The 21,855-nt window shown below is 36.3% G+C and overlaps 2 protein-coding genes and 1 long non-coding RNA gene across 4 annotated transcripts; 1 reads left to right on the top strand and 2 right to left on the bottom strand.

Annotated features, from left to right (window-relative positions):
- Positions 1-1,868: 1,868 nt before the first annotated feature.
- Positions 1,869-2,782, bottom strand: LOC311299487. The gene is made up of 3 exons (XR_014629134.1): positions 2,676-2,782; positions 2,121-2,176; positions 1,869-1,992 (listed from the first exon to the last, which is right to left on the bottom strand). It is a non-coding gene; the product is annotated as an uncharacterized lncRNA (long non-coding RNA).
- Positions 2,783-4,712: 1,930 nt separating this feature from the next.
- Positions 4,713-19,284, top strand: LOC311299475 (C-type lectin domain family 1 member B-like). Of its 2 annotated transcripts, none has more exons than XM_084423055.1 (7): positions 4,713-4,849; positions 9,247-9,369; positions 17,861-17,950; positions 18,066-18,140; positions 18,266-18,381; positions 18,526-18,638; positions 18,746-19,284. In XM_084423055.1, exons 1-7 carry the CDS (start codon positions 4,774-4,776, stop codon positions 18,891-18,893), a joined length of 741 nt encoding a protein of 246 aa, XP_084279181.1. In that variant the 5' UTR covers positions 4,713-4,773; the 3' UTR covers positions 18,894-19,284. The 2 variants fall into 2 exon arrangements, with proteins under 2 accessions (XP_084279181.1, XP_084279182.1); XM_084423056.1 differs by having other exon boundaries at positions 18,341-18,381.
- A 649-nt stretch (positions 19,285-19,933) lies between these two features.
- LOC311299478 (casein kinase II subunit alpha-like) lies at positions 19,934-21,504 on the bottom strand. Its single transcript, XM_084423060.1, has 4 exons — positions 21,299-21,504; positions 21,037-21,185; positions 20,558-20,647; positions 19,934-20,341 (listed from the first exon to the last, which is right to left on the bottom strand). Exons 1-4 carry the CDS (start codon positions 21,487-21,489, stop codon positions 20,223-20,225), a joined length of 549 nt encoding a protein of 182 aa, XP_084279186.1. The 5' UTR covers positions 21,490-21,504; the 3' UTR covers positions 19,934-20,222.
- Positions 21,505-21,855: the final 351 nt, after the last annotated feature.

Raw genomic sequence — 21,855 nt, forward strand, 5'->3', positions numbered from 1 at the left:
TCTGAAACTTTGCACATGTCTACGGGCTAATAAATGTAATGTGTCTGTCGAGTTTCATCCAATTTCAAGTATGTTAAGAGTCTCAAAAGCATCAAAAAAGAATATTAAAGTTTGAAGCGTTGCCATGGCAACAGTATTAAAGATATCAAAAATCCTTTCACAGGTCTACATCTGCCGTGTGTTTACATTATACACATAAAGTTTGAAGCAAATCGGGTAAAAATAAGAGGGTGATTTCAAAGCATTTTGAAAGTGACACACTTCCTGCTGCCAGTTGGTGGCGCTATAACTTTGACTCACAATAGTCACATCCATGTGATCGGCCTCTTACAACGAACACACTGCGGAAGTTTCATCAAGATCAGTTAATGTATGCAGAAGTTATAACACACTTCCTGTTTATCTTTTCTCGCTATAAATTCGTTTCATCGCCACGGCCAAACCGTTCGAGATATCAAAAATCCGTCCGCAATTTAGCATCCTCAATGTCTTGACTTCATGCTGACCGAGTTTGGTGTGGATCGGATCAATTCCCTAGGAGGAGTACATTAAATTCCACAGCATGCGTTTTTCAAACAACCCATAATAGCTGACTTCCTGTTGGGCAGAGCTAATAACTTAGAGTGCGAAAGTTGTTCGGCCCGATGAGATCTATATGTGTACCGAGTTTCATACTAATACGTTCTTGTATGTGTCCAAGATTTAAGATTGTGTTCTAGGGGGCGCTGTTGAGCCCCCCTGCCACGCCCCGGTACCAGCTTCAGCCCGGCCCTAATGGCCGCGGGTTCTGACCTACGTGCAAAGATTCATGAGTTTTTGAGCACGTTAAAGGCCCCAAAAGCCCCCGAACCCTTGAAGAACAATAATAATAATAATAATAATCCTAACGAAAACAATAGGGCCTTCGCCCCTTCAGGGCTTGGGCCCTAATAATAATAAATAATCCTACCGAAAACAATAGGGCCTTCGCCCTTTCAGGGCTTGGGCCCTAATAAATAATCCTTAGAAGAACAATAGGGCTCTGCGCCCTTTCAGGGCTTGGGCCCTAATAATCCTACCGGAAACAATAGGGCCTTCGCCCTTTCAGGGCTTGGGCCCTAATAATAATAATAATCCTAACGAAAACAATAGGGCCTTCGCCCTTTGGGCTTGGGCCCTAATAATCCTAACGAAAACAATAGGGCCTTCGCCCTTTCAGGGCTTGGGCCCTAATAATCCTACCGGAAACAATAGGGCCTTCGCCCTTTCAGGGCTTGGGCCCTAATAAATAATCCTTAGAAGAACAATAGGGCTCTGCGCCCTTTCAGGGCTTGGGCCCTAATAATCCTAACGAAAACAATAGGGCCTTCGCCCCTTCAGGGCTTGGGCCCTAATAATAATCCTAACGAAAACAATAGGGCCTTCGCCCCTTCAGGGCTTGGGCCCTAATAATAATAATAAACAGAGCAATTCCAAGAGGGTCCTCACACCATCGGTGCTCGGGCCCTAAATATTAATAAATTAGTAAAAGAATGAATGAAAGTCATCATCACACAATAAACAAATGCATAAGTCAACACATGAAACAAGCTTTATTCAAACTACAATCATGTATGTATGTAGACTACAGGCACTGAACCCCACATCCTTCTGCCATCTCAACACAGCGGTGCCCATTCTGCGGCTTTATTCTGATGAATCAGATGACCACCAGAGGTGAGCCATTCCCTTGTGCCGGAGGTTGTTGCGTGATGTGTTGTGCTTCACAATCTGAGGCAAGTGGAGTGATGGAGGGACCATCTCCAGGATTCAGCTCTGTGCTCTTCATCCTCAGTGCTCACACCAGCCCGCTGACATTTCAGATCCTACAAAATGCACAAACATAACACAAAAGCAGTAATTTTAACCACACAATGTCATTTGATTTCAGTATTATTTAGAAGACAAAAACGCTTTTTTTCCACAAATGCCGCCATCATCTTCCCTTGCAGGTCCTGCTCCACCACAAAAGATCTGCAGCAAATGCACAGAAATCAAGAATCAGAAAAGTGCTGTAATAGCTCTGTTTGAAATTACAATAATTAAAATAAACTACAACTTAAGATTTAAATAGTTGTTATTCATTTCTGTAGTATACTCACTCAAAGCCTTCTTCAGCCACTCTCCACCAGATAAACACACATCTGTTCATCTGACCCTGTAACATCCAGACAAGATCCACGTTACCTCTGTGATTTATGAGCTCAACACTACATTTACATGTTGAGGTTGTTTTAACTTTTTATCCAACATAAATGTTCCTAAATTTATCAACAGTAATGGACAAATAAAATAGATAACTTATGTTTAACGTTAGTTACTTTATAGATTTGTTCTACATAATAGCACACATTTCACTCAGATGTCTATTTCATGTTGTGATATTTCAAGATTTTCCTGTCAGATGTAAATAGACATTTAAAATAAGCGTCTTTGATGTATGGTTTGTTTATGTAAATCCACTTTAGAGACGTAACTTACGTGTCTTTACTGGAGCTCCCCTGTTAGCTAACGTTGTATACAATAAAACGTGTTTTTACAGCAAAATCACAACTATACTACACTGTGTAACGTCTTTACACCTTCAACAATTCAACAGTTTACTCTACAGTAGTTCAACACATGCAATTTTAACAAAAGGAACTGTGTTTACTCACATTTGAAAGCACCCGCGTCGCCGATCTCTGCGCTGTTTGATAATGACGTATCCTTTCGCGTGGCCTCCTGGGATAGAAGAGTATCCATCGGATGAGCACTCAAAAATCTGGCCGGAAGAAGTAAGCCATCCGGGAACTTCTCGCCTACTCTTTTATGAATACTGACGTTTGGAACGTACTGCTTCCTTCACGTACTGTTTTCGCCTACTATATAGTAGGAAAGTAGGCATATTGGAACGCACTTAAGTCCGAATCTCGCGATAATTCGTACGTCACCCAGGTTATTCTCGCCTACTCTTTTGGATTCGTACATACTTTTTCGCTCGCCTACTCTTTTTCCCATACTAAATAGTAGGGAAGTATGCGGTTTGGAACGCAGCAAAAGATAAATCCCCACATTCATCACAATACACCCAGCTGGGATTTTCAGTACACAGATGGCGCGCTAGTTGGAGCTCTTTGATGCAAAACCAGAGTAGGCTACTCACGAATCAGGACAAGAATTCCAGTTGTAGAAGGGGGGGGACTGCGTTTCCTCTCTCATCCTCTGCACCTCGAACTTTCTCAGGGGTCAAAGTACACAGTTCTCATCGTCAGACTGACGCTCTCCGAAAACACAATTAAATGCAACCATTTATGATTTGTTTTCATTTACACACACATATTTGGAAAAAACTTTTATAAACATATCTCATATGAACATGAGAGAGAAAAAAAAAAAAAAAAAAAAGTCCATCAACACTTTGTTTGCGTATGAATACAATTTCAGGCCCAAATACAAATAATTAAATTATCCTATTTATAAAGAAATTAAATGACAGGTATACATTTAGAAAACCCAAAACATTTTTCATAGGTCTCTACACTCGAAAGGGAACAACAACAGGTCTCGAAAGATTTCTCTCACTACAGGATAGATTGCCAACAAGCTAGCTAGTAGCAATCGTAGTTAGTAGTCCTAAAATGTACATAATGGTACGGTTCAATTTTTAAATTACATTTTTTAACACAACGGTTGGGATTTTCATTAACCATATTTGTGTTAAAACAACCCAGCATTTTTTAGAGTGTAACTAAGATTCTGCCAACTCTCAGCAATCACCGTGAGACTCACGCAATTAACCCTTTTCACACGCTCCATGCCACACATCCATTTTCTCACGCCGACAGACTAGACAGGGTTACTTTTAATATGAAAAAAAAAAAATCTCAGCTCTCAGATTCTGTCCATTTTATTACAAAATTCAGACAATAAATACTGCTTTGGCGCTTGTAAATGTGACGTGACAGATCGCTGTAGCGTCCCAGTTCAAGAGGCACGTAAACCGATCATCTGTTACTTTTTATTTAAAGATACAGTAGAACTTACCAAAAGGTATATATGCCTCATGCATAATATCGATTAATCAGTGTTTTTCAACCGCGGAAAGAAGTCAATAAAATAACAGGAGAACAATTATGGCACAGAAAGTTACATTTACCTCAGGAAAGCCATTTATGACCATAGGGTTAGTTGACTAGAAAAAATAGCTATAGAGAGTAGTTTGCTAAATATGTGCACTATATTACATATTTATTATATTTTTACATGTGTCATTACATAATTGTTATTATAATGAAAACTGCATTATATTTAATTTAATTTGTTATTTTTAACCTTTAAGAATACCAGCTGATATGGCTCTCTGTATGTTTACAGCACTATGTGAGATTTTTTTTTTTCTTGAGAAAAATTAACATGTAGGCTATCTACTGTAGGCTTCCTAATATTTATCCAAATGAGTCAATATTGAATCAATATTGAATTGAATTGAATTGAAATCGTGAAATTTGTGTTAAGCAGTAATACAAACAGTAGCCTAGCAGTCATTGTTCCATGAAACATTGTAACATGTTGTCACTAAACTTAATACAATTCTGTTTAGTTACCAAATCTTTTGACAATCACAATGACACTTAATGTGATGCAAGTTGTTTTTGCACACTGTATTACTTCTAGTCTGTATTAATAAGGATGACATTGTATGTGACTTCCTTATTCTGAACAAACTCGAGCAGCACTCAAGTCAGCGGACACGTCTTCTGTCAGGCTCATGAAATGGATTCAATCTATCAAAATCCTGCTTTCATACTTTCAACAGTTGCTTCAGATGAAAACTACTCTCGACACAATGGTAAGGGTGGGATGTTTTCAGAATGCATTCATTTCTATTTTAATGATTTAGCACTATAGTAATGGTGTATAAGGTTTTCTTTAGTATGTTCATTCAACAATTACACATTTGGCGGGTGCTTTTGTCCAAAGCAACATCAAGGTATAAATTTTATCCATTCACACGTTCCCTGGGAATCAACGCTGTCAACACTGTCATTTAAATAAAAAAGCTAAGTCTAAGTCATAATGATACCAACACCAACCCTGCTGAAAAATCCAGCATAAACTAGCATGGGTTCCTGGTATAGTGTTGGTATAGTGCTGGTTTATGCTGGTTTATGCTGGTCTGGCTGGTGGACTAACATATTCATCCTGTTCTCAAGTAAAATGGAGCTGGTGAAGCTGGTTTATCAGCATGGTCTTGTAGGGTAGAGTGTGAGTAGTCTTAATGAAAGCAGTGTTTTGGGGACAAGCATTGTGTCATTGTCCTGCCCAGAGAGACATGTCTGTTTTGTCTTTGTTTGTCTTGTGCTTGAGCTCATGGCTCTGTCTTTGTATGTGTTGTCCATGTGCTTCTCTCGTCCCGTCTCCTTGTTTCCTGTTACCACCCCCTTGTTTAGTCCTGGGCCAAATCCGAAATCGCCAATCTCTATTCCCTATGTTAGTCCACTAATACAGTTCACTTGAAGGAGTGAATGAAAACGAGTGAGTGAATTCGGACAGCTATTGAGCGTGCATTGGTTGTACACTCGTTATTGCGGTGAAAATGTGGGATTGAATGCACTCAATAACGTCACGGTTCGAAACGGTTTCAGACACCACTACAAATGGCTGTCCCATTAAATAGTGCCCTATCTGAGGGCATAGGGGGTGATTTGGGATTCAGCTCTTGTCTAGTCTTGTGAGCACCAGATTCTAATGTGCTGCTCCCTTTATATCGTGCTCCTTTATATCGTGCTCCTTTATATTGTGCTCCTTTATATTGTCCTCATGTCTTTGCTGGTTCGTTGTGTGCCTTTTGTGTGCACTTTGCTTGCTTGTGTCTACGGGTCTTGTTAGCTATTGCTACGTTTAGTCTTTTCCTGACAGTCTAGCATAGTCTTGTATTTATTTATTTATTTATTGGTGATAAATTCTAGTTTTTCTTTGTTCCTGTGTGTGTGTGTTTTTTTTTTTGTTTTTTTTTTTAACTCTAGTCTAGTCTTTATTTTGCTTTAGTTCTCCCAGACCTTAATTGCAGTTTCTCTTTTGATTTTGAATGAGTTGCTATCTAGTCTTTTATTTCTTTTTCTCTCTAATTCCCTGCAAGGTTGCAGTCTTGTTTTTTTATGTCTTTACTTTGCAGCTCCAGTCATTTATTCCTAGAAATTATTTAGTTTGCTTTCCTCTTGTAGTCTGGTGCTATGTCTAGTCTCATCACTTAAGCCCCTTTCACACAGAGATTCCGGAAAATACACGGATAAAGTGACACGGGATTTGACCCGGGTTCGTTTGATTTTGGTTCATTCACACTGCCAGTGATTTTCCGGAATCAGAGAGTACGTTCACACACAACCCGTAAAAATCCCGTAAAGACACGTGACAGACGTGACATGTAATGTCTCAGCAGCGTCTTAAGTTTGCTTATGAGCTGCGATTTCTCTCTTGAGAAACCACACTTGTGCATTTTTTGCTCTGATTCGATCATAAACTTGCGCATTTACGTACCGTTTCACAGCTGGAGAACGATCCCGGCTTCAGCGTCATCACTACGACACGGCATTATTACGGCTTTTGTTCACACAGCGCGCGTTCCGGGACTGAACACGGCAATGTTACTAGGTCCCCAACCCGCCATCGATGCCGGCATCAATCCCGGGTCGTGTTTGCGTTCACACAGAAGGCGTTCTGGCAATTTCCCGTCAATTTGCCGGGATCATCGCGCTGTGTGAAGCCTTTAGTGTCAAGCTTCTGGTTTCTCACAATTTTAATTTAGTACATAAACTGACCTGGTGTGAGTAGTAATTCAACAGTTGCGGGTAGTTCGGTAGAATGAAATGTCCTCGTTCCTTTATATCCGCTGGACTCGCATGTGGCGCTGATATCTGTCTCTCATTAGCAGTTGTGCCCTGCTTCATATCACAGTCATATTAAAAACATCAATGTATTCACTCATCCATAAACATTATTTCCCATAAACATTATTAGATCCATCGGCATGACGACAAGTTCCATGATTCCGCTTATTCACTGCGTCATCAATCTACGCCTTTGTTATTGTAAGAGGTTAGCGTCCCCTAGCGGTGAAAAAAAATTATGTAAGGAACAACAATAGAAGATTAAAACATATGATTTATTGATGACTCTGAAGAAGACGCATGAGCGTCGAAACGTTAGTCGCTATTTATTAATAAATTAAATTATTAAAAACGTTGTGTGCTCCGGTTCTGTTTCCGTGGTCCTAGATAGACCTTGGGTTTCCTCTCTTGAACATTGTGTCCTGTTCTGTGAGCACCAACCAGGCTGAAGCGCAAGTGACTTCCTTCTACTGCATATGATTTATTGAATTATATGACGATAACTTTGTATTTTCATTTGCTCCCTCTGCTGAAAGTACTGAAAATTTTAGTTGTTTTAGTTATGATTACATTATTAATTAATGTCACTGGTAAACTGGTCAAACATTTTAAAGCATCAAAGGAATTGTCTCACCTAATAAAAGCATAATCATAAGCAGTTTGTTCAATAACAGCGATTATGTGAAGAGCTCTTTCAATGGGACAGTTAATAACAATTTGATAATGAAAGTTCAAAACTGAAAGTTGCTGTTTTTAAAGACTTTCATACTCAATTGGGAACTCACATGTGTCAAAAACCAGCTGTCAGTCACTGATTCCAAAACCTGTACATAATAAAAGGTACAGTATGTCATTGCATTCAGGAGCATGAAATATTGTTGACAATAATAATAGCATGAAATGTTGTTGACAATAGTGATAGCATGAAATATTGTTGACAATAGTGATAGCATGAAATATTGTTGACAATAGTGATAGCATGCAATTTCAACAATCGCTGAGAGAGAATTAACTCCCCAACCAATGGGCTTCAACAACCTTTGTACAACTATATGAAAGAAATAAAGCCAAACTGGTTTGTAATAAGTGAATATGGTAATGCTGTTTTTGGAGTTGTTTAATCATCCTCTGGTGAGAAACAGATTTTATATGCAATTGCTTTCATCTAAGGCCGTGTGGTTGTAAGACAGTTGTAGTTGTCGTGTTTCTACTCATCTCTTCCCTTTTTTCTGTTCATGTTGTTCCTCTTATCTTCAGTGATTTTGCTTGTTAACCGGAGGTGTCGTGACTAATGCTCAATCATCACTTTTGTAAATCTTCTTTATTTCCCTAACTGCAACATTGCTTCAGTGTTACTTTTACTCTCTATACTCTCTATCTCTAAAAGTGTTACTTTTACTCTCTAGATTGGGACCATATGAAAACTGAGCAGTGTCTGTTTAACACTGAGGATTTTACTGTGCCAGTAAACATGTAACCAGCAACATGTGTTTTCTTTATTAAATAATGTATTCAGTTAGTTAGGAAAATTGTCGTGATTTGTATTTAACTATGAACGCAAATTAAGAAACGTGATATGTAACACATGCCAGTTTTGTTGTGGTCTTGCTGGGATCATACTAGCACCCAAAAAACAGCATCCCAAGCTGGACCCAGTGTGTAAACCATACCTTATGCTGGTGACCATGCTGGAATGTTTGGCAGGGATGGTCATGGGTTCAGAAAGTTAACAGGAATGCAATACAAGTTGCTTTGGATAAAAGCATCTGCCAAAAGTATAAATAAACATGTTTTTAGATATATTGCATAAAGCAGGGGTGTTAAACTCAGTTCCTGGAGGGCCACAATCCTACGGACATGTTGTGCTATTTTAAAGGTTTCTCGTTTTGTTTTGGATTCTCTGTAACAGGATTTGAGACTGGAATTGGTGACGACTCCTTTCGGCGGTTCATAATCAAATAATTATTTAGGAGACAATAACTTTTTTTGTCATGAACTTTGGTCTTTAAAACTTTGCAAACCTTTTACATTCACAAGCTATATACACATGCACTGCATTAAAGGTAATATTCACATTTTGTCTTACGTTTATATCCACATGTTCTATTCCATTTTCTCTTATCTTTCCAGTAACAATGGTCACAATAAAATCACACTGGCAAACATTCAGACCAGAGTCAACTATGATGAAAAATGTTTTAACTGACACTTTAAACTCTTCTCAGGAGTCATCTGTAATTTCAGGAATAGTTCCAGACAGCAGTGCTGGACTGATTCAAGGAATCATAAATAAATATATATATATATATTTTTTTTTTTATTATTATATATTTTTTAAATTTTTTATATATAACCCCAGGTAACTCCACTGAAGAGAGAGAGAGAGAGGTCACTTCTCCTAAGTGGACTAAAGTTCTTCTGATTGTTCTGGGTTTCTCTCTTGTTTTTGCTCTCGGAGGTCTCTGCGCTCTCTGGGTGATTTGTAAGTATAACTGATACTAGATCTCTGCTCTGTTCAGGGTTGTATTGACTGAGTTACTGTATACTTCACTTAACACATGTAGCATTATTAACACACAATTTTTAGTAGCTTTTTATTTGTGAAATCATACTTCTCAGCAAATATATTTTATCAGGCAAATATTGTCAAACAAGGTCCGTGTACGTTTTGATAGTTTGTTTTTTTCGTTTGAAACACAAAACAAAATAACGAGAAACCACCTGTTTTTCGTTTGTCGTTTCAAACCAAAAACAAAGAAACGGTAAAAAAAGAGCCCTTCTCCCGTTTTTGGTTCTGAATCCAAAAACGAAAAATTACAAAACCAAAATCAAATAACGGTCCGATTTTGGTTTTTTGAAATTCCTTTTTCCATTTTTCCGTTTGAAGATCTACATTGAAATATAGACAGGTTGGCCACGTGACCCGGAAGTAATAGTAAATATGGCCTATCAAAATAAAAGCCAAGCTTTTAGAACGGTCATAATATTCAGCGCTAATGTTATACCAGAGTAACGTTAAAGGAAGAAAAATCAATTAATAAATAGCCTTATATAAACCGGACCGGAATAAATATGTTAGCAACAGTAGTTTATTACAGCTATTTAATATCCAGACATCACCAGTCACGTTTAATGAGCGCATTGTTTGGCTCAATTTGTGTGTGCAGAGTTGTTACTGTTAGCGCTATATTATATAATTAAATGTATTTAATGTGGTTTCCACCGTAATGGATAACTGTTCCCCCTTTCTACCAGCAGGTAGCAGTATTTAAATGACTGATTAACACTGTATAACGTGAGCGAGGTAACAGCGTGTCCTTGGGCTTTTTGAAAATAGATATGATGCGTTAGGATAAAATTATATTTGAGGACCAACACAAGTTTTACGAGGGTGTCAATCGAATGGCAAAGACGAGATAGGGACGGATATTATTAGGCCTACGCATGACGTCACGTGGGAATTCACGTTGACAAGTATTCATTCAATCGCTGTCAGATCGCTGTCCATTACGGTGGAAACCACATTAAATATAAATTTAATTATATAATATAGCGCTAATAGTAACAACTCTGCACACACAATAAGTTCTTAGGTTAACCTATATTACCAACTGTATTGAGTCAAACAATGCGCTCATTAAACGCGACTGGTGATGTCTGGATAGGCACGATATTAAATAGCTGTAATAAACTACTGTTGCTAACTACTTTATGTTTGCAAAATATCGAACAAGTACCCCTAGCTTTATCTACAATATCTAAATTCTCAAAAGTATCAGGATTAAACGTTAAAAAATGTGAAATTCTGCCCCTTAAAGACAGCAGCCAATCTGAAATATGTAATATCTCGCTCAAAAACACTATAACTTATCTTGGTATTAAAATATCGAGAAATCCTAGAGAAACTCTGGACCTATATGCTCCCGGTGACTCAGACCATCAAAACCAAATTTAATTGTTGGTCTGCCAGAGATCTATCCATATATGGCAGAGTTCTGTTAAGTAAGGCAGAAGGGATGTCAAGAGCAGCTTATGTTTTCTTATCTCTAGATGTTCCAAAATCCACTTGTTCCCAATTTGATAAAATTCTCTTCAAATTTATATGGAAGAATAAGCCTGACAAGGTTAAAAGGTCTGTTCTCTCAAACCCTCTGGCTGAAGGTGGTCTGAATGTACTGACATTTACTTCATTTAACCAAATTATAAAAATCAACTGGATTAAAAGGTTCCTCAAGTGTCCAAATAGTATGTGGAATATTATTCCAAACAGCTTATTTGAAACTATTGGTGGTCTTAACTTTCTATTGATATGTCCTTTTTCGGTAGGAAAGCTCCCCGTGAAATTAAGCAATTTTCATAAACAAACCTTGTTATGTTGGAATCTTATCTTTAAACACAATTTCTCCCCTCACAACTGTATTCTTTGGAACAATGCATATATACTACACAAAAACAAAACACTCTTTCTGAATAATTGGTTTATGAGTAATCTGAATACAGTAAACAATCTGCTAAATACAAAAAATGAATTTTATTCTTATGAGCACTTCATGGAAAAATATGGTATTGATACATCTCAAGAAGAATTCGAAATGGTGATTGAGTCTATTCCTGTTAGTCTTGTTTCTTTAGCACAGAGCATACAGACAGATACTTCTCTATCTGTAACAGTCGTTCTCCTGCTATTTCTGGCATACCACTTACAGATAAGAGATGTAACAATACTTTTATTAGAAACATACTTGATCCTATCAGTACTCCTGTAAACACCGATGGACTTTACTGGTCAAGAAACTATGGAACATGATCTTCCTGCTACCTCATCAGTATATTATTGTAAATAAAATCAAAGAAGTTTTATTCAAAATTGTTCACAGGTATTACCCTTCAAAAGCAAACATCTGTACTTTTTTTCCAACTGTGAGTAACATTTGTACTTTCTGTGGCTGTGAAGGAGAAACCATTGAGCATGTTTTTGTTGATTGTCCCCTTGTAGCTTCCTTTTGGTCCCATTTACAAAGATTTATTTCCCAAAAGATAAAAAAGAATATTTCTCTAAGCAAATTTGAAATACTTCTTATAGTCACTGAGCCATATTTATCAGCCAATGAAAAATATGTAATTAACTTAATTATTTTAGCTAAATATTATCTGCACAAAATGATTTGGCAAAGAAGCAAACCCTCCTTTTACAATTTCAAAATTACAGACCTTAAAAAATATTGGGACAGCATTGAAAATTAAAAAAAAAAAGAACAACAAATTAAACAAAACAAATTATTTCATTATTTTAACTTTAATGCATAAGCAGACCCCTAAGTGTTTTTCATTTATGTTTCTATGTGTTTTGTTATTTTATTTCTATTTTATTTCTTTATTTCTTTATTTTTAATTTTTTCACCTTGTTAAGATCAGATATATGAAGTTGTATATTGATTCAATTTCGTATACGTGTTAAAATTGTAATTTGACAAAATGTTAATAAAATTTGTAAAAAAATAAAATAAAATAAACTACTGTTGCTAACATATTTATTCCGGTCCAGGTTTATATAAGGCTATTTATTAATTGATTTTTCACTGTAAAAAATGATCGTAATTTTAACGGTAAAAGACTGTAAAAATGCTACAGTGAAAAACTGTTAATTGGTTAACAGAAAGTTTCCGTACTATATACGGTAAATAACTGTGATAGATCTAACGGTACATTTAATGTAATTTTGCTGTAAAATACCGTTAAATTTACGGTTTTTGAAAGTGAAAAAGAACAACTCATTGTATAATTTACAGTAAAAAAACGTAAATTGGCATTCCCACAATTCCCTGTGTGACACTTCACATTTGATGTATTTTTGTTGAAATAACTGTTTCTTAGTTTTTTTTTCTTCTTTTTTTCTAATCAGTTATGTACATTAGGGTTTTATGTTACATTTAATGTTGTTAAATTAATGTTTATTGCATTTTTTAAATTTCATGTGTTACCATGATGGTGTTTAATGTTTGTGTGAATGACACTATGCAGCTTTTATAAATTAGTATTAACTTTCTTGTGGAAGAGCTGCTTGTGATGAGCTTTGATTGATCATGTGACTCTCATCACTGCTGTGATTGGTGGTTATGAGTGTATTACAATGGTACAAAACAGATATTAATAGTTCAATAGGATGGTAAATTCACATTATATCAGATGATAAAATACGGTTTATTACTGTAAATTTTAAGTTAAGTCTGTAAAACCAATAACGTTGCTACCGTATTTTTGAAGGTAAAGTTCTGGCAACCACAGCTGCCGTGTTTTTACCGTAAAAATCACGGTTTAATTTTTACAGTGTAACGTTACTCTGGTATAACGTTAGCGCTGAATAGTATGACCGTTCTAAAAGCTTGGCTTTTATTTTGATAGGCCATATTTACTATTACTTCCGGGTCACGTGGCCAACCTGTCTATATTTCAATGTAGATCTTCAAACGGAAAAATGGAAAAAGGAATTTCAAAAAAACAAAATCGGACCGTTATTTGATTTTGGTTTTGTCATTTTTCGTTTTTGGATTCAGAACCAAAAACGGGAGAACGGCTCTTTTTTTACCGTTTCTTTGTTTTTGGTTTGAAACGACAAACGAAAAACAGGTGGTTTCTCGTTATTTTGTTTTGTGTTTCAAATGAAAAAACAAACTATCAAAACGTACACGGACCAAACAAACCTCCATATTGAATGTGTAAACTGCCATTAATTAAGGGTCCGTGTACGTTTTGATAGTTTGTTTTTTCGTTTGAAACACAAAACAAAATAACGAGAAACCACCTGTTTTTCGTTTGTCGTTTCAAACCAAAAACAAAGAAACGGTAAAAAAAGAGCCGTTCTCCCGTTTTTGGTTCTGAATCCAAAAACGAAAAATGACAAAACCAAAATCAAATAACGGTCCGATTTTGGTTTTTTGAAATTCCTTTTTCCATTTTTCCGTTTGAAGATCTACATTGAAATATAGACAGGTTGGCCACGTGACCCGGAAGTAATAGTAAATATGGCCTATCAAAATAAAAGCCAAGCTTTTAGAACGGTCATAATATTCAGCGCTAATGTTATACCAGAGTAACGTTAGAAGAAGAACAATCAATTAATAAATAGCCTTACATAAACCGGACCGGAATAAATATGTTAGCAACAGTAGTTTATTACAGCTATTTAATATCCAGACATCACCAGTCACGTTTAATGAGCGCATTGTTTGGCTCAATTTGTGTGTGCAGAGTTGTTACTGTTAGCGCTATATTATATAGTTAAATGTATATTTAATGTGGTTTCCACCGTAATGGATAACTGTTCCCCCTTTCTACCAGCAGGTGGCAGTATTTAAATGACTGATTAACACTGTATAACGTGAGCGAGGTAACAGCGTGTCCTTGGGCTTTTTGAAAATAGATATGATGCGTTAGGATAAAATTATATTTGAGGACCAACACAAGTTTTACGAGGGTGTCAATCGAATGGCAAAGACGAGATAGGGACGGATATTATTAGGCCTACGCATGACGTCACGTGGGAATTCACGTTGACAAGTATTCATTCAATCGCTGTCAGTTCGCTGTCCATTACGGTGGAAACCACATTAAATATAAATTTAATTATATAATATAGCGCTAATAGTAACAACTCTGCACACACAATAAGTTCTTAGGTTAACCTATATTACCAACTGTATTGAGTCAAACAATGCACTCATTAAACGCGACTGGTGATGTCTGGATAGGCACGATATTAAATAGCTGTAATAAACTGTTGCTAACTACTTTATGTTTGCAAAATATCGAACAAGTACCCCTAGCTTTATCTACAATATCTAAATTCTCAAAAGTATCAGGATTAAAACTAAACGTTAAAAAATGTGAAATTCTGCCCCTAAAAGACAGCAGCCAATCTGAAATATGTAGCCTAATATCTCGCTCAAAAACACTATAACTTATCTTGGTATTAAAATATCGAGAAATCCTAGAGAAACTCTGGACCTATATGCTCCCGGTGACTCAGACCATCAAAACCAAATTTAATTGTTGGTCTGCCAGAGATCTATCCATATATGGCAGAGTTCTGTTAAGTAAGGCAGAAGGGATGTCAAGAGTAGCTTATGTTTTCTCATCTCTAGATGTTCCAAAATCCACTTGTTCCCAATTTGATAAAATTCTCTTCAAATTTATATGGAAGAATAAGCCTGACAAGGTTAAAAGGTCTGTTCTCTCAAACAGAGGCTGAAGGTGGTCTGAATGTACTGACATTTACTTCATTTAACCAAATTATAAAAATCAACTGGATTAAAAGATTCCTCAAGTGTCCAAATAGTATGTGGAATATTATTCCAAACAGCTTATTTGAAACTATTGGTGGTCTTAACTTTCTATTGATATGTCCTTTTTCGGTAGGAAAACTCCCCGTGAAATTAAGCAATTTTCATAAACAAACCTTGTTATGTTGGAATCTTATCTTTAAACACAATTTCTCCCCTCACAACTGTATTCTTTGGAACAATGCATATATACTACACAAAAACAAAACACTCTTTCTGAATAATTGGTTTATGAGTAATCTGAATACAGTAAACAATCTGCTAAATACAAAAAAAGAATTTTATTCTTTTGAGCACTTCATGGAAAAATATGGTATTGATTAGAAGTCATTGGGACCCAAAAACTGTCCGGTTACTGATATTCTTCTAAATATCTTCCTTTCTGTTCAGCAGAAGAAAGAAATTCTTACAGCTTTGAAACAACATGAGGGTGACTAAATGATGACAGAATTTTCATTTTAAAAGTGAACTTCTCCTTTAAAAAAGTAATTAGTTATAGTTACTTGTTACTTCTCACAAAAAGTAATTGCGTTAGTAACTGAATTACATCATTACAAAAGTAACTAATTACCAGGGAAAGTAACTATTGCGTTACTTAAAAAAAAAAAAAGTTTAAATGTAAGAAATTTTGAAAATTACTTAAGAAAGATACCCCCAATATGAAATATTAAATGAATGAAATGGACACTAAATAAAACATCTTATTATTATTATAAAACATTGTACACTACACTATTTTAATGTTGCTGTGGGACAATGTGAGAGACAACTATTAAATTAAATATAATGCTGAACAATGTATCAACATAAATAATAATATAATCTTTTGGGGGTTTATTTTTATAACCTACAGAGAACGTCATCATCAGAGGTTATTTATTTTAGCCAAATTCTAGTCATGTTTGCTGCACGTGTTCACAACCGTCAAATATGTTTGAACGTTCCCTGCAGGTTATTGCAGAGTAAATGTTATATAAACTAATTAAAACATCGCATATGATATGATACTGATATGCTACAGATATTATTCTAATGCTGAAATGTGTAATTTATTTATAAATAAAGTATTTATGCTCGGACACATTCGGTCTCTGTCGCGCACTGTCGAGCGCGTTCTCGGACACACTTGTTCTCTCTCGCGCACTGTCGAGCGCGCTCGCGGCATTCGCCTCGATTTTGTCCAGTCCGGCGCCTCATAAACACACACACACACACCAGAGAAAAAAACTTTGCAGGTCCTATGGCTGAGAGAGAGCCTACTCGGATGAAAACCGCTTCAGTGAGCTCAATTATAGTAACGCCGCATTTTTATTGACAGTAACGGTAACGGCGTTGTTATGGAGGAAGCAGTAATTAGTTTGATTACTCGTTACTGAAAAAAATAACGCCGTTAGTAACGCCGTTTATTTATAACGCCGTTATTCCCATCACTGGGTATTACCCTTCAAAAGCAAACATCTGTACTTTTTTTCCAACTGTGTGTAACATTTGTACTTTCTGTGGCTGTGAAGGAGAAACCATTGAGCATGTTTTTGTTGATTGTCCCCTTGTAGCTTCCTTTTGGTCCCATTTACAAAGATTTATTTCCCAAAAGATAAAAAAGAATATTTCTCTAAGCAAATTTGAAATACTTCTTATAGTCACTGAGCCATATTTATCAGCCAATGAAAAATATGTAATTAACTTAATTATTTTAGCTAAATATTATCTGCACAAAATGATTTGGCAAAGAAGCAAACCCCCCTTTTACAATTTCAAAATTACAGACCTTAAAAAATATTGGGACAGCATTGAAAGTTAAAAAAAAAAGAACAACAAATTAAACAAAACAATCAAATTATTTCATTATTTTAACTTTAATGCATAAGCAGACCCCTAAGTGTTTTTCATTTATGTTTCTATGTGTTTTGTTATTTTATTTCTATTTTATTTCTTTATTTCTTTATTTTTTATTTTTTCACCTTGTTAAGATCAGATATATGAAGCTGTATATTGATTCAATTTCGTATACGTGTTAAAATTGTAATTTGACAAAATGTTAATAAAATTTGTAAAAAATAAAAATAAAAAAAACTACTGTTGCTAACATATTTATTCCGGTCCAGGTTTATATAAGGCTATTTATTAATTGATTTTTCTTCTTCTAACGTTACTCTGGTATAACGTTAGCGCTGAATATTATGACCGGTCTAAAAGCTTGGCTTTTATTTTGATAGGCCATATTTACTATTACTTCCGGGTCACGTGGCCAACCTGTCTATATTTCAATGTAGATCTTCAAACGGAAAAATGGAAAAAGGAATTTCAAAAAAACAAAATCGGACCGTTATTTGATTTTGGTTTTGTCATTTTTCGTTTTTGGATTCAGAACCAAAAACGGGAGAACGGCTCTTTTTTTACCGTTTCTTTGTTTTTGGTTTGAAACGACAAACGAAAAACAGGTGGTTTCTCGTTATTTTGTTTTGTGTTTCAAACGAAAAAACAAACTATCAAAACGTACACGGACCATTAAGCCTGAAGACTTCATTTACAAACTCCATTCAAACTTTGTTTTGTAGATAATTTCAGTCTTAAGTGTGCATTACGTGCTTTCCTCAAACACATATTTTCCACTGCTGCTTTTGTCTTAATCAGATAATCATAAGCTTGCTGATTTCGAATCACTGAATGAGCAGAACATCATGGTTTCAAAGACACTGGCGGCTCAAGAGATCAACAGCACAGGTGAGAAAACTGTATTTAATAAACGGTAGAGCACAGTGTTAACAGTGTTGAGTGTTTATTGAACTTACCATGTGAGAAACTTTATCTGCTTGTTCTTCTGTTGTCTTTTCACCAGCCATGAAGAAAGAGTTTAATGATCTTACAGCCAGATACGACACACTGAGAGAACAGCTGTCCTTTTACGATGGTGGTGAGTGTCAGTTTACAAGCTTAGTGTGACACAAAGTGTGAATATTTTCTAAATAATGGAAGGTGTAATTGATTTTATAAAATCATTCATCTCTTTGTAATCTCTCTGTGTGGATGGCTGGATAGCTTGTTGTGGAAAGCTGTATTTTTTCAGCTCTAATAAACTGAACTGGACAAGCAGTCGAGATGTCTGTGTTTCAGAAGGAGCCGATCTGGTGACCATAACCAGCCAATCAGAACAGGCAAGTCAGATCAATTAGAAATGAACATGTTTTGATCACACAAATAAAACAAAGCTTTTAAAGGGTTTCTATTAACCTATACATTTACCTTCATATATACCAAAAACACTTACTTTACACTATCACTTACATTTTCCCCATTAGGATTTACTGGGGTCTAAAATTAAAGAGACGCACTGGATTGGTCTCAATGATCTGGACACTGAAGGACACTGGGTTTGGGTGAATAACCAAACTCTCAATGAAACTGGAGTACAGTAAGAGATCTGCTTGTGTAATCATGAATGTTAATCAATATACAAATATACAGCTGTTTTCTAAAAATATTATTGCAAGTGTATTATTGCTTGTTTGTCTCTTAAAGGTTCTGGTTCAGCAGGAATCCAAAACAACCTAATGGCGGGAGAAATGCTAATTGCGCTGCTCTGGGAAATATGGAAAACCACTTAGACTCTTGGTATGATGCTTCTTGTACAAAACAGAAAAGATTTATCTGTGAAAAGGAATATTAATATACCTCCATCAGTGGTACTGGATGTTATTAAAGAGGACTAGCATATAAATGCATAGAAAAAATTATTGTCAGCAAATTTCTGTTTTTTTGTGTGATTGTGCCTGATTTTGTCCAAAAATATTGTTCATGAAACTGTGCTGTGGTCAGCAGGTGGAAGCCTTGCAGTTCTTCTTAGAATAAAAAGGTTTTCTTGGAATAACCAAGTGCTTAAGTTGCCTACAAATAAGAGTATATGTGGACACCATCTCTTGTATGTATCTAAAAAAGTTTAAAGGGTTAGTTCATCCAAAAATGTAATTCTGTCAATGAGATTCATTCACGCTTGAGCTTCAGCAAGAACCAATGATGTCCATTATCTGTGTTTTGCTATTAAAGTTATGTGCACACTTGGATTCTCTCTCTGCCTCGTCTCTACAAACACATTACAGACACACATTAAATATCTCAGCTGTATCACACAGGTACTACAAGTACAATAGCACACACAATTAAATTAATCACAGATAAGGCTTTCATTTGCTCTGATGCCTGTATATACAGGTTACTATATACAGGTTCATATTTATTATGAATAATGCATGATGTATAATTAATTCTAAAGTGAAGATCATGGTAATGCACTAGCAATGACTCTCCTATTGAAGATGAAACTCCTATTAAACACTGAATTCATTGTAAACGAGTTTTTTTGTAAGGTTTTGAATAGTAATTCCTTCCGGTGGATTTAGTAACAATTGAGTCATTACCAGGATCTTCACTCTAGAATACTGATCCAAATAATTAGTAGTTCCTTTAGAAAGTTGAGTCATTACTATCCAAAAGGAATATAATGTAAACTTAGAAAGCAATGCAAGTCACTTTGAATAAAAGCATCTGCCAAATGCATGAATGTAAAAATGGTTCTTGCTCTTTGATATTTGTCTACGAATTATATGTTGTTTAAAAATGTTTTAAATCCCCAAAAACCTGTAGAATAGATGAACAGCAATCTCATCAGCAAATATCCATATTGTTCAAATAACAAACAGAAGCCAAAATAGGGACATATAAAATCAATTTTATTATCCATTTTCTGAATTTCTACACTGTAGTGGCTTCTATATAGACACCATCATCAGGAAAGACTGCCGGACACCGATGCAACATAACAACTGTGTGCTGTGTGTCCCAGCTTCAATATATAATTATTGTATGGAAAAAAAAACAAGAAAAAAAAGGAAGAAAAAAAAAAGAAACCTAGTTTAGTCTCTCTTTAGTTTGTTTACACTCAACATAAAACTGTGGCCCAGGGCAGAGAGAGCGAGAGTGTGTGTGTGTGTGTGTGTGTTCAGGGCTGCGCACCGGCGGCTGCAGGAACCTGTGTGGCGAGAGCACTGGGAGACGAGATGACCGGAGAGCCGGCGATGTTGGCCATCGGCTGGGACGAGGACATGGATGTGACGCCTCCTACAAGCAAACAAACACAGTCAGCATTTAGAAGCAAACACACTTGCAATGCGTCAAGGATCAGCTGACACTCTGACTCCTTGAAGACCTGCAGATCAATGCCTTTTAGTAACGGCATGTTTCTCATGAACACAGAAAAATACTTCTGTAATCTTAATTATAGTCTGTAATTCTCAATTCAATAAGCATGATCCCCGGAGGGAGTCACATGACTACCTGTGATCATACTGGACGTGCTGACAGGAGTGGATCCAGCAGACAGTCCTGAAGTGGAGCCCATCCTCGCCTGGTCCTTCACAATGGGATCTGACACTTGACATAATAATAATAATAATAATAATTTGTTACATTTATATAGCGCTTATCTGGGTACTCAAAGCGCTTCACATATGGGCACAGTGATGAAACGCATGATTTAATCAATAGAGTACATAAGCCTTTTATTTCAAATGAGCGAGCAAATCCTGTGTCCACATGACAACCGCTGTAGTTCCTACAGAGACATTGTTCACACTTCTCAATCATTTAAACACAAAACAAATGTAAATGTCAACTTTGCAATCAAGGTGTTTTTGAATCAGATTGGGATATTGGTTCTGCTTCCTTGGATATTTACTAGGTTTAAGAGATCCTAGACTCTTGCATGAAGAGCACAGCAGTTGATCTTCATAGTTTCTGTAGATGAAGACACTCACAGAAATAAGGGTGCTCCATGGCCTCGCGGGCGGTGAGGCGAGCTTGGTGGTCGTAGCGCAACAGTTTGTCCAGGAAGTCCAACGCTTCGGTACTGACCAGGTGCTGGTTCTCACTGTGGACAAACCGTTCCCACCTTTTCCGGGAATGTCTGGAGAGAGAGAGAGCATTACTGATGAAAGAGAGATGGTAAAATGCTTTAGGTGAGGTCAAAGTATTACATGGATAAACAATCACACATCTCAACGTTGGAAACCAGGAGACCTTCCCAAAATGTCGTTGAACCGTGGGTCGAGCTCAATGTTGTATTTGTCGATGTAGTCGTAGAGGTCCTCTGTGCCCAGGACTTTGGCAATCCGTACAAGCTGGACAAAGACACAGTACTGGTTAAAAACAGCAGAGGGCAGCAGACACACATCCAACAGATCAAACCAGCTGACAACTGAAGTCAGCATTACACTGGTTCCCTCCACACAATAAACATTTTTCCATTGTCTTTTGGATTATTGCAGAACATTAGCACTGTGACCAACAAAAGTTTATGATTCTTGCATGTTTTATTCATCATGAAAACCTTCACAAATTGAGATACCTTTTGTATTTTGCAAGTAGTCTACGCACAAAAAGCGGACAACTGAGTAGATGTGTTTTCCTGTTCGGTGATGATGTTTAATGTCCCGTAAACCTCTGTAATCCAATTTAGCCACTTGTTGATGTTGTTGTTTTTTAAATCACAAGGGGGAATTAGTGATGTATTTTATTTCAATAAAATGAGAAAATATCTTGAGCTTGTGTTCACCATGGAACCTTATTTTAGGCAT

Source organism: Rutilus rutilus, assembly GCF_951802725.1.
Source record: "Rutilus rutilus genome assembly, chromosome: 11".
Lineage (NCBI taxonomy): Eukaryota > Metazoa > Chordata > Actinopteri > Cypriniformes > Leuciscidae > Rutilus > Rutilus rutilus.